This window comes from Salvelinus alpinus, chromosome 20 (genome assembly GCF_045679555.1).
Source record: "Salvelinus alpinus chromosome 20, SLU_Salpinus.1, whole genome shotgun sequence".
NCBI classification, from domain to species: domain Eukaryota; kingdom Metazoa; phylum Chordata; class Actinopteri; order Salmoniformes; family Salmonidae; genus Salvelinus; species Salvelinus alpinus.
Window position 1 is genome coordinate 8,404,867 of NC_092105.1, and position 13,955 is coordinate 8,418,821.

A 13,955-nucleotide genomic window follows, 5' to 3' on the forward strand; every position below is an offset into this window, starting at 1 on the left:
ACACACAGAGACAGAGATAAACACAGAGACAGAGATAAACACAGAGGCAGAGACGCACACAGAGACAGAGATAAACACAGAGACAGAGATAAACACAGAGACAGAGACAGAGATAAACACAGAGACAGAGATAAACACAGAGACAGATACACACACAGAGACAGAGATAAACACAGAGACAGATACACACACAGAGACAGAGATAAACACAGAGACAGAGATAAACACAGAGACAGATACACACACAGAGACAGAGATAAACACAGAGACAGAGATAAACACAGAGACAGAGACAGAGATAAACACAGAGACAGAGATAAACAAAGAGACATAGATAAACACAGCGACAGAGATAAACACAGAGAGAGAGATAAACACAGAGACAGAGATAAACACAGAGACAGAGATAAACACAGAGACAGAGATAAACACAGAGACAGATACACACACAGAGACAGAGATAAACACAGAGACAGAGATAAACACAGAGACAGATACACACACAGAGACAGAGATAAACACAGAGACAGAGATAAACACAGAGACAGAGACAGAGATAAACACAGAGACAGAGATAAACAAAGAGACATAGATAAACACAGCGACAGAGATAAACACAGAGAGAGAGATAAACACAGAGACAGAGATAAACAAAGAGACAGAGATAAACACAGACAGAGACAGAGATAAACAGAGAGACAGAGATAAACACAGAGACAGAGATAAACACAGAGACAGAGTCAGAGATAAACACAGAGACAGAGATAAACACAGAGACAGAGATAAACACAGAAATTACAAATTACACTGATTATTCCTCATATACAGTAACCATGGAAACACTGATTATACGTCATATACAGTAACCCTGGAAACACTGATTATACATCATATACAGTAACCCTGGTACCACTGATTATACATCATATACAGTAACCCTGGTAACACTGATTATACATCATATACAGTAACCATGGAAACACTGATTATACATCATATACAGTAACCCTGGAAACACTGATAAAAAATCATATACAGTAACCCTGGTAACACTGATTATACATCATATACAGTAACCCTGGTAACACTGATTATACAACATATACAGTAACCCTGGTAACACTGATTATACAACATATGCTGTATCCCTGGTAACACTGATTATACATTATATGCAGCAACCATGGTAACACTGATTATACATTATATGCAGTAACCCTGGTAACACTGATTATACATCATATACAGTAACCCTGGTAACACTGATTATACATCATATACAGTAACCCTGGTAACACTGATTATACATCATATACAGTAACCCTGGTAACACTGATTATACATCATATACAGTAACCCTGGTAACACTGATTATACATAATATACAGTAACCCTGGAAACACTGATTATACATCATATACATTAACCATGGTAACACTGATTATACATCTATACAGTAACCCTGGTAACACTGATTATACATCATATACAGTAACCATGGTGACACTGATTATACATCATATACAGTAACCATGGTAACACTGATTATACATCACATACAGTAACCCTGGTAACACTGATTATACATCACATACAGTAACCCTGGAAACACTGATTATACATCATATACAGTAACCCTGGTACCACTGATTATACATCATATACAGTAACCCTGGTAACACTGATTATACAACATATACAGTAACCCTGGTAACACTGATTATACAACATATGCTGTATCCCTGGTAACACTGATTATACATTATATGCAGCAACCATGGTAACACTGATTATACATTATATGCAGTAACCCTGGTAACACTGATTATACATCATATACAGTAACCCTGGTAACACTGATTATACATCATATACAGTAACCCTGGTAACACTGATTATACATCATATACAGTAACCCTGGTAACACTGATTATACATCATATACAGTAACCCTGGTAACACTGATTATACATAATATACAGTAACCCTGGAAACACTGATTATACATCATATACATTAACCATGGTAACACTGATTATACATCTATACAGTAACCCTGGTAACACTGATTATACATCATATACAGTAACCATGGTGACACTGATTATACATCATATACAGTAACCATGGTAACACTGATTATACATCACATACAGTAACCCTGGTAACACTGATTATACATCACATACAGTAACCATGGTAACACTGATTATACATCATATAGAGTAATACACACATGCGTCCGTCACACTACTTTCCTACATAAAGAACATAATGGATTGTGAAGATCCCTGTTCTGTGAATCGTGTCTTCTCTCCATGGTCTCACCCTGTGAGATAATTACAGCTTCATTTACCAAATTACACATACCTTGATGAGAACAGCAGCCGAGAGCAGGCTGCTGGTCTGTGTGTATGTAGGGGTATCCTACCCTATGAGTTGTGTGTGTGTGTGTGTGTGTGTGTGTGTGTGTGTGTGTGTGTGTGTGTGTGTGTGTGTGTGTGTGTGTGTGTGTGTGTGTGTGTGTGTGTGTGTGTGTGTGTGTGTGTGTGTGTGTGTGTGTGTGTGTGTGTGTGTGTGTGTGTGTGTGTGTGTGTGTGTGTGTGAAGAGGTGGTGGGTCAAGGACTCTGACGAGAGAGAGAGAGAGACACAGAGAGAGAGAGACAGAGACAGAGAGATAGAGAGAGACAGAGAGACAGAGAGAGACAGAGAGACAGAGAGAGAGAGACAGAGACAGAGAGAGAGAGAGAGAGACAGAGAGATAGAGAGAGAATAACATAAAAACTAACACTAAAACTAAAACTAAAAACTAAAACTAGAACTAGAATGCTATTTGGCCCTAAACAGAGAGTACACAGTGGCAGAATACCTCACCACTGTGACTGACCCAAACTTAAGGAAAGCTTTGACTATGTACAGACTCAGTGAGCATAGCCTTGCTATTGAGAAAGGCCGCCGTAGGCAGACATGGCTCTCAAGAGAAGACAGGCTATGTGCACACTGCCCACAAAATGAGGTGGAAACTGAGCTGCACTTCCTAACCTCCTGCGCAATGTATGACCATATTAGAGAGACATATTTCCCTCAGATTACACAGATCCACAAAGAATTTGAAAACAAATCCAATTTTGATAAACTCCCATATCTACTGGGAGAAATTCCACAGTGTGCCATCACAGCAGCAAGATTTGTGACCTGTTGCCACAAGAAAAGGGCAACCAGTGAAGAACAAACACCATTGTAAATACAACCCAAATTTATGCTTGTTTATTTTAACTTGTGTGCTTTAACCATTTGTACATTGTTACAACACTGTATATATATAATATAACATTTGTAATGTCTTTATTGTTTTGAAACTTCTGTATGTGTAATGTTTACTGTTAATTTTTATTGTTTATTTCACTTTTGTATAATATCTACCTCACTTGCTTTGGCAATGTTAACACATGTTTCCCATGCCAATAAAGCCCCTTGAATTGAATTGAATTGAGAGACAGAGAGACAGAGAGACAGAGAGAGAGAGAGAGAGAGAGAGAGAGAGAGAGAGAGAGAGAGAGAGAGAGAGAGAGAGAGAGAGAGAGAGAGAGAGAGAGAGAGAGAGAGAGAGAGAGAGACAGAGACAGAGACAGAGACAGAGACAGAGACAGAGACAGAGAGAGAGAGATAGCGAGAGACAGAGAGACAGAGACAGAGAGACAGAGAGACAGAGAAAGAGAGAGAGAGAGAGAGAGAGAGAGAGAGAGAGAGAGAGAGAGAGAGAGAGAGAGAGAGAGAGAGAGAGAGAGAGAGAAAGAGAGTCAAGGCAGGTTTCACCCCTGTGGAATGCTCAAGTGACCATGACGTTCATGTGTTAACATATGCCGCCAAAACCCGACGTCCATCCCACTCAGAAGGACATTGTTTACTGACATTTTACTCTGAAATATCATCTGTATCGAGAACTACGACACGGAGGTTGAACCTGGATTTAAAAGGCCACCTATCATTCTGATGTCTGATGCGCTGTCCCCTCTCGCTCTCGAGTCCAACAGTGAAAAAAAGTGTTTCCCACGCCCTAGCTCAAACTCAGTGGTCCCTTACCATTTGGCCTTCTCCTCGTTCACCCTCTCCGGCTGCTTCTGCCACTTAGGCGAGCCCCCTGCTCTACTGTGGTCTGCTGTTTGTCACCATAACGGTTACAATGTAGAAAAAGGCCTCGGTCCCCGAATGCCACAGCCTCACGATAGCCGGCAGCGCCAACATGTCCATGTAGCCACAGCTTGCATAAGCCTGCGTGCTAGCTTCTTTTCTGGCAAATGGGGAGTGAAGGAGGGAGGGTAAGCAACATGCTAAATTGAAGCTCCAGAATGCGACAAGCCAGTTTATGTCTCCCTCAGGCTACGGAGGTCTCCTCTCATCAATACTGTAAAGCCTCAGCAGTCCTATTGGCAGAACAAAACACAGGGAGGAAGTAGAGCGGACGTATTGATCATCAGTAAGTGAGATTAAATATCTGGAACTTGACAGTTATTATGAGTGCAGTTCTCTGAGAGAAAAATACTATAATTGTTTCCTCTAGTTTTTAAGACTGTTATGGCCGTCAGTTGTTACCGGGGTCTGTTTAATAAGATGGATATGTCCAACGTCTAATAATGACAAGGGCTATAAGTTATAAAAATGGTTAAGCTGCGCGATCAGATGCAATTTCAAATGTCTTGGCTCACTCAGAATACAAGCAGAAACAACCGTGAGAGGCTCGTCAGCCGCTGATGCCGCTCTTGTGAAATAAATGTGTTCAATAATGTGATCGGTTTACATCAAGTGTAGCTAAAACCATGCATTTACATGGTAATGATTGGAACAGCAGTTACATACCCTTTTAGAAAAATAGGGTTCTTCAGCTGTCCCCTTTTTGGTTCCACTTGCAACTCTATTCGGGTCCATGAAGAACCCTTTCTGGAAAAGGTTCCTTTATGTTCCCAGTCAATTTGACATTTTTTTTTGTTTGAAATCATTAAAATATGACAAGATAAAGGGTATACCCCTTAATCTACCCGAACTGAACAAAATATAAGAGCTAGAGGAGATGGTTGTTAGCTTCCACTGCTTAAATACATGAGATGGTTGTCAGCTTCCACTGCTTTTCTAGAGGAGATGGTTGTTAGCTTCCACTGCTTAAATACATGAGATGGTTGTTAGCTTCCACTGCTTATCTAGAGGAGATGGTTGTTAGCTTCCACTGCTTATCTAGAGGAGATGGTTGTTAGCTTCCACTGCTTTTCTAGAGGAGATGGTTGTTAGCTTCCACTGCTTATCTAGAGGAGATGGTTGTTAGCTTCCACTGCTTAAATAGAGGAGATGGTTGTCAGCTTCCACTGCTTATCTAGAGAAGATGGTTGTTAGCTTCCACTGCTTAAATACAGAAGATGGTTGTCAGCTTCCACTGCTTATCTAGAGGAGATGGTTGTCAGCTTCCACTGCTTATCTAGAGGAGATGGTTGTCTGCTTCCACTGCCTATCTAGAGGAGATGGTCGTTAGCTTCCACTGCTTATCTAGAGGAGATGGTTGTTAGCTTCCACTGCTTATCTAGAGGAGATGGTTGTTAGCTTCCACTGCTTATCTAGAGGAGATGGTTGTTAGCTTCCACTGCTTAAATAGAGGAGATGGTTGTCAGCTTCCACTGCTTAAATACAGAAGATGGTTGTTAGCTTCCACTGCTTATCTAGAGGAGATGGTTGTTAGCTTACACTACTTATCTAGAGGAGATGGTTGTTAGCTTCCACTGCTTATCTAGAGGAGATGGTTGTTAGCTTCCACTGCTTGTCTAGAAGAGATGGTTGTTAGCTTCCACTGCTTATCTTGTGGAGGTGGTTGTTAGCTTCCACTGCTTGTCTAGAGGAGATGGTTGTTAGTATGACTGAAGTGATGCTGACACAATCTTATGTAGGAGAGAGAGAGAGAGAGAGAGAGAGAGAGAAGAGGGGAAGAGAGAGATATATACAGAGAGAGAGAGGGAGAGATGGGTGAAGATGGGTGAGAGACCGAGTGTGAAAGAGAATAGGGCTCACACTCACCCAAGGCTCAATTTTAATGACTCTAGTCACTCTATTGACTCCCGTGACTCTCGTGACTACAGTGAATCTCGTGACTACAGTGACTCTTGACTGTAGTGACTCGCGTGACTCTAGTGACTAGAGTGACTCTCGTAACTCTAGTGACTATAGTGACTACAATGACTCTAGTGACTAGAGTGACTCTCGTAACTCTAGTGACTCTAGTGACTACAGTGACTAGAGTGACTACAGTGACTCTAACAACTACAGTGACTCTAATGACTACAGTGACTACAGTGATTCTAACAACTACAGTGAATCTAATGACTACAGTGACTCTCATGACTCTAGTGACTACAGTGACTCTAACAACTACAGTGAATCTAATGACTACAGTGACTCTCATGACTCTAGTGACTACAGTGACTCTAACAACTACAGTGAATATAATGACTACAGTGACTCTCATGACTCTAGTGACTCTCATGACTCTAACAACTACAGTGAATCTAATGACTACAGTGACTCTCATGACTCTAGTGACTAGAGTAACTCTAATGACTACAGTGACTTTAGTGACGACAGTGACTCTCATGACTCTAGTGACTACAGTGACTCTAACTACTACAGTGACTCTAATGACTACAGTGACTCTCATGACTCTAGTGACTAGAGTGACTCTAACAACTACAGTGAATCTAATGACTACAGTGACTCTCATGACTACAGTGAACTCTAATGACTACAGTAACTCTAATGACTACAGTGACTTTAGTGACTACAGTGACTATAGTGACTACAGTGATTCTAACAACTACAGTGAATATAATGACGACAGTGACTCTCATGACTCTAGTGACTAGAGTGACTCTAACAACTACAGTGAATCTAATGACTACAGTGACTCTCATGACTACAGTGAATCTAATGACTACAGTGACTCTAATGACTACAGTGACTCTCATGACTCTAGTGACTAGAATAACTCTAATGACTACAGTGAATCTAATGACTACAGTGACTCTCATGACTACAGTGACTCTAACAACTACAGTGACTCTAATGACTCCAGTGACTCTAACAACTACAGTGACTCTAACAACTACAGTGACTCTAACAACTACAGTGACTCTAACAACTACAGTGACTCTAATGACTACAGTGACTCTAATGACTACAGTGACTCTAACAACTACAGTGACTCTAACAACTACAGTGACTCTAACAACTACAGTGACTCTAATGACTACAGTGACTCTAACAACTACAGTGACTCTAACAACTACAGTGACTCTAATGACTACAGTGACTCTAACAACTACAGTGACTCTAATGACTACAGTGACTCTAATGACTACAGTGACTCTAACAACTACAGTGACTCTAATGACTACAGTGACTCTAACAACTACAGTGACTCTAACAACTACAGTGACTCTAATGACTACAGTGACTCTAACAACTACAGTGACTCTAACAACTACAGTGACTCTAACAACTACAGTGACTCTAACAACTACAGTGACTCTAATGACTACAGTGACTCTAACAACTACAGTGACTCTAATGACTACAGTGACTCTAATGACTACAGTGACTCTAATGACTACAGTGACTCTAATGACTACAGTGACTCTAATGACTACAGTGACTCTAACAACTACAGTGACTCTAACAACTACAGTGACTCTAATGACTACAGTGACTCTAACAACTACAGTGACTCTAATGACTACAGTGACTCTAATGACTACAGTGACTCTAATGACTACAGTGACTCTAATGACTACAGTGACTCTAATGACTACAGTGACTCTAATGACTACAGTGACTCTAATGACTACAGTGACTCTAATGACTACAGTGACTCTAACAACTACAGTGACTCTAATGACTACAGTGACTCTCGTGACTCTAGTGACGACAGTGACTCTCATGACTCTAGTGACTACAGTGACTCTAACAACTACAGTGACTACACAGATGACACTGACACTATTCGTAAGCACTACGCTCTTCAGCCCTCGGCGATCCCGTTCTGCAGCTCAAGCAGGCCAGAAATTTGACGAACTGACTTGTTGGAAAGGTGGCATCCTATGATGGTGCCACGTTGAAAGTCACTGAGCTCTTCAGTACGGACCATTCTACTGCCAATGTTTGTCTATGGAGATTGCATGGCTGTGTGCTTGATTTTATGCACCTGTCAGCAACAGGTGTGGCTGAAAATAGCCGAATCATCACATTTGAAGGTGCGTCCACATACTTTGTATATATAGTGTAGATATATTATAGATATAGTGTATATATAGTGTAGATATATTATAGATATAGTGTAGATATATTATAGATATAGTGTAGCTATAGTGTATATATAGTGTAGATATAGTGTATATATATTATAGATATAGTGTAGATATAGTGTATATATAGTGTAGATATATTATAGATATAGTGTATATATAGTGTAGATATAGTGTATACATAGTGTAGATATAGTGTATATATAGTGTAGATATATTATAGATATAGTGTATATATAGTGTAGATATAGTGTAGATATATTATAGATATAGTGTAGATATAGTGTATATATAGTGTAGATATATTATAGATATAGTGTATATATAGTGTAGATATATTATAGATATAGTGTAGATATAGTGTATATATAGTGTAGATATATTATAGATATAGTGTATATATAGTGTAGATATATTATAGATATAGTGTATATATAGTGTAGATATATTATAGATATAGTGTATATATAGTGTAGATATAGTGTATACATAGTGTAGATATAGTGTATATATAGTGTAGATATATTATAGATATAGTGTATATATAGTGTAGATATATTATAGATATAGTGTATATATAGTGTAGATATATTATAGATATAGTGTAGATATATTATAGATATAGTGTAGATATAGTGTATATATGTCGCTCTGGATAAGAGCGTCTGCTAAATGACTAAAATGTAAAATGTAAATGTAAATATATTATAGATATAGTGTAGATATATTATAGATATAGTGTAGATATAGTGTATATATAGTGTAGATATAGTGTATACATAGTGTATATATAGTGTAGATATATTATAGATATAGTGTATATATAGTGTAGATATATTATAGATATAGTGTAGATATATTATAGATATAGTGTAGATATAGTGTATATATAGTGTAGATATAGTGTATACATAGTGTATATATAGTGTAGATATATTATAGATATAGTGTATATATAGTGTAGATATATTATAGATATAGTGTAGATATATTATAGATATAGTGTAGATATAGTGTATATATAGTGTAGATATAGTGTATACATAGTGTAGATATAGTGTAGATATATTATAGATATAGTGTAGATATATTATAGATATAGTGTATATATAGTGTAGATATATTATAGATATAGTGTATATATAGTGTAGATATATTATAGATATAGTGTAGATATATTATAGATATAGTGTATATATAGTGTAGATATATTATAGATATAGTGTATATATAGTGTAGATATATTATAGATATAGTGTATATATAGTGTAGATATATTATAGATATAGTGTAGATATATTATAGATATAGTGTAGATATAGTGTATATATAGTGTAGATATATTGTATACATAGTGTATATATAGTGTAGATATATTATAGATATAGTGTATATATAGTTTAGATATATTATAGATATAGTGTAGATATAGTGTATATTTATTATAGATCCCGTGTGGCTCAGTTGGTAGAGCATGGCGCTTGCAACGCCAGGGTTGTGGGTTCAATTCCCACGGGGGGACCAGGATGAATATGTATGAACTTTCCAATTTGTAAGTCACTCTGGATAAGAGCGTCTGCTAAATGACTTAAATGTAAATGTAGTAGATATAGTGTATATATAGTGTAGACATAGTGTAGATATAGTGTATATATAGTGTAGATGTAGTGTAGTGTAGATAAATTGTAGATATCATTCATATTTAGTGTAGATATAGTGCAGATATAGTGTAGATATATTATATATATAGTGTAGGTGTAGTGTAGATAAATTGTAGATATCATTCATATTTAGTAAAGATATAGTGTAAATATAGTGTAGATATAGTGTAGATATAGTGTAGATATAGTGTAGATATATTATAGATATAGTGCAGATATAGTGTAGATAAATTGTAGATATCATTCATATTTAGTAAAGATATAGTGTAGATATAGTGTAGATATAGTGCAGATATAGTGTAGATATAGTGTAGATATAATGTATATATATATAGAGTACCTTACATATCAACAGTACAATAATATCTGCAATAATACAGACAAATAAACGGTTTATTATACCATTCAAAAAAATGCATTAGTTCAGTGCTGGTAAGGGGCAGTGGAGACAAAGACGTGACAAAATATGCTTCTATCCAGCATTTGACTAAAATACCTTCCCACAATAAAAGCCAGTCACAATGGAAACAGGATAATTCTGCCTCTCTATGCCCTAACTTTCTCTTCCTGTAAAGCGTTCGACACTCATCTCCTGGTGTTGATACCGGTCACACGCTATAATGACAACCCACTGTACCGCGTGACAGTGAACGGAATCCATATCCGTATCTCCGTGGCCTAAGTGGATGACACCACAAGCTGCCGTTTTAATCTAGGGTATCTGCTTTCCAGGGTGCTTTTGCAAGAGGCTTGTGAAGCATTGTCCTCTGTCTCCTAGAGTGGACTGGTAAGAGACCAATTGATTTGGATGGTGCAGATTATTGCAGATTAGTGGTTTGGATTAGCTGATGTGTGGCCGGGGAGATGCTCTCAAGAGCTGGTCTATACGGTGTAAGATGTATTGACTGGCTGCAGCTGTGAAAGTGGCCCAGGTAAACAGCAACATTAAAGATCATTTAGATGACTCAGGGGGCATTGATCAGCAGAGCTGACGAACCGTGGAGGAATGAGGAATCTGCTACAAGTAAAGGAGAAGAGAAGGAAGTGAAATTACCGTGGAGGAAACGGGATCGTATTACATTAGAGCAGCCCTGCAGGACGAGGGATGGGGCTTTTTGGGTGGAAGGACTCTGTGATTGGGAGTGCAGATGGCAGAAGAAGTGTTAAATCAAGCTAAAAACCTGTCATATGTCTGTTTGAACAACTGGCTCACATGCTGATAGGGGCCTATGAGAGGGAGATCACTGTGTGATTGACTCAGAGCCTGCTAATGAGAGTGAGATCACAGTGTGATTGACTCAGAGCCTGCTAATGAGAGTGAGCTCGCTGTGTGATTGACTCAGAGCCTGCTAATGAGAGTGAGCTCGCTGTGTGATTGACTCAGAGCCTGCTAATGAGAGTGAGATCGCTGTGTGATTGACTCAGAGCCTGCTAATGAGAGTGAGATCGCTATGTGATTGACTCAGAGCCTGCTAATGAGAGTGAGCTCGCTGTGTGATTGACTCAGAGCCTGCTAATGAGAGTGAGATCGCTGTGTGATTGACTCAGAGCCTGCTAATGAGAGTGAGATCGCTGTGTGATTGACTCAGAGCCTGCTAATGAGAGTGAGCTCGCTGTGTGATTGACTCAGAGCCTGCTAATGAGAGTGAGCTCGCTGTGTGATTGACTCAGAGCCTGCTAATGAGAGTGAGATCGCTGTGTGATTGACTCAGAGCCTGCTAAGGAGAGTGAGCTCGCTGTGTGATTGACTCAGAGCCTGCTAATGAGAGTGAGCTCGCTGTGTGATTGACTCAGAGCCTGCTAATGAGAGTGAGCTCGCTGTGTGATTGACTCAGAGCCTGCTAATGAGAGTGAGATCGCAGTGTGATTGACTCAGAGCCTGCTAATGAGAGTGAGATCGCAGTGTGATTGACTCAGAGCCTGCTAATGAGAGTGAGATCACAGTGTGATTGACTCAGAGCCTGCTAATGAGAGTGAGCTCGCTGTGTGATTGACTCAGAGCCTGCTAATGAGAGTGAGATCACAGTGTGATTGACTCAGAGCCTGCTAATGAGAGTGAGATCACAGTGTGATTGACTCAGAGCCTGCTAATGAGAGTGAGATCACATTGTGATTGACTCAGAGCCTGCTAATGAGAGTGAGATCGCTGTGTGATTGACTCAGAGCCTGCTAATGAGAGTGAGTTCACTGTGTGATTGACTCAGAGCCTGCTAATGAGAGTGAGATCACAGTGTGATTGACTCAGAGCCTGCTAATGAGAGTGAGATCACAGTGTGATTGACTCAGAGCCTGCTAATGAGAGTGAGATCACATTGTGATTGACTCAGAGCCTGCTAATGAGAGTGAGATCGCTGTGTGATTGACTCAGAGCCTGCTAATGAGAGTGAGTTCACTGTGTGATTGACTCAGAGCCTGCTAATGAGAGTGAGATCACAGTGTGATTGACTCAGAGCCTGCTAATGAGAGTGAGATCACATTGTGATTGACTCAGAGCCTGCTAATGAGAGTGAGATCACAGTGTGATTGACTCAGAGCCTGCTAATGAGAGTGAGATCACAGTGTGATTGACTCAGAGCCTGCTAATGAGAGTGAGATCACATTGTGATTGACTCAGAGCCTGCTAATGAGAGTGAGATCACAGTGTGATTGACTCAGAGCCTGCTAATGAGAGTGAGATCACATTGTGATTGACTCAGAGCCTGCTAATGAGAGTGAGATCACAGTGTGATTGACTCAGAGCCTGCTAATGAGAGTGAGATCACAGTGTGATTGACTCAGAGCCTGCTAATGAGAGTGAGATCACATTGTGATTGACTCAGAGCCTGCTAATGAGAGTGAGATCGCTGTATGATTGACTCAGAGCCTGCTAATGAGAGTGAGTTCACTGTGTGATTGACTCAGAGCCTGCTAATGAGAGTGAGCTCGCTGTGTGATTGACTCAGAGCCTGCTAATGAGAGTGAGATCGCTGTGTGATTGACTCAGAGCCTGCTAATGAGAGTGAGCTCGCTGTGTGATTGACTCAGAGCCTGCTAATGAGAGTGAGCTCGCTGTGTGATTGACTCAGAGCCTGCTAATGAGAGTGAGATCGCTGTGTGATTGACTCAGAGCCTGCTAATGAGAGTGAGATCGCTGTGTGATTGACTCAGAGCCTGCTAATGAGAGTGAGCTCGCTGTGTGATTGACTCAGAGCCTGCTAATGAGAGTGAGCTCGCTGTGTGATTGACTCAGAGCCTGCTAATGAAAGTGAGATCGCTGTGTGATTGACTCAGAGCCTGCCAATGAGAGTGAGATCGCTGTGTGATTGACTCAGAGCCTGCTAATGAGAGTGAGCTCGCTGTGTGATTGACTCAGAGCCTGCTAATGAGAGTGAGCTCGCTGTGTGATTGACTCAGAGCCTGCTAATGAGAGTGAGATCACTGTGTGATTGACTCAGAGCCTGCTAATGAGAGTGAGATCGCTGTGTGATTGACTCAGAGCCTGCTAATGAGAGTGAGATCGCAGTGTGATTGACTCAGAGCCTGCTAATGAGAGTGAGATCGCTGTGTGATTGACTCAGAGCCTGCTAATGAGAGTGAGCTCGCTGTGTGATTGACTCAGAGCCTGCTAATGAGAGTGAGATCGCTGTGTGATTGACTCAGAGCCTGCTAATGAGAGTGAGCTCGCTGTGTGATTGACTCAGAGCCTGCTAATGAGAGTGAGATCGCTGTTTGATTGACTCAGAGCCTGCTAATGAGAGTGAGCTCGCTGTGTGATTGACTCAGAGCCTGCTAATGAGAGTGAGATCACTGTGTGATTGACTCAGAGCCTGCTAATGAGAGTGAGATCGCTGTGTGATTGACTCAGAGCCTGCTAATGAGAGTGAGATCGCTGTGTGATTGACTCAGATCCTGCTAATGAGAGTGAGATCGGTGTGTGATTGACTCAGAGCCTGCTAATGAGAGTGAGATCACAGTGTG

General features: G+C 40.0%; 1 protein-coding gene across 1 annotated transcript in view; it reads left to right on the forward strand.

Annotated features, from left to right (window-relative positions):
• LOC139547282 (mucin-2-like) overlaps positions 1 to 8,103 on the forward strand; it is a 65,794-nt gene extending 57,691 nt beyond the window's left edge. The window contains exon 4 of the mRNA XM_071356338.1: positions 7,018 to 8,103. Within this exon, the coding sequence (XP_071212439.1) occupies positions 7,018 to 8,103 (1,086 nt within the window). The remainder of the gene's footprint in view (positions 1 to 7,017) is intronic.
• Positions 8,104 to 13,955: the final 5,852 nt, after the last annotated feature.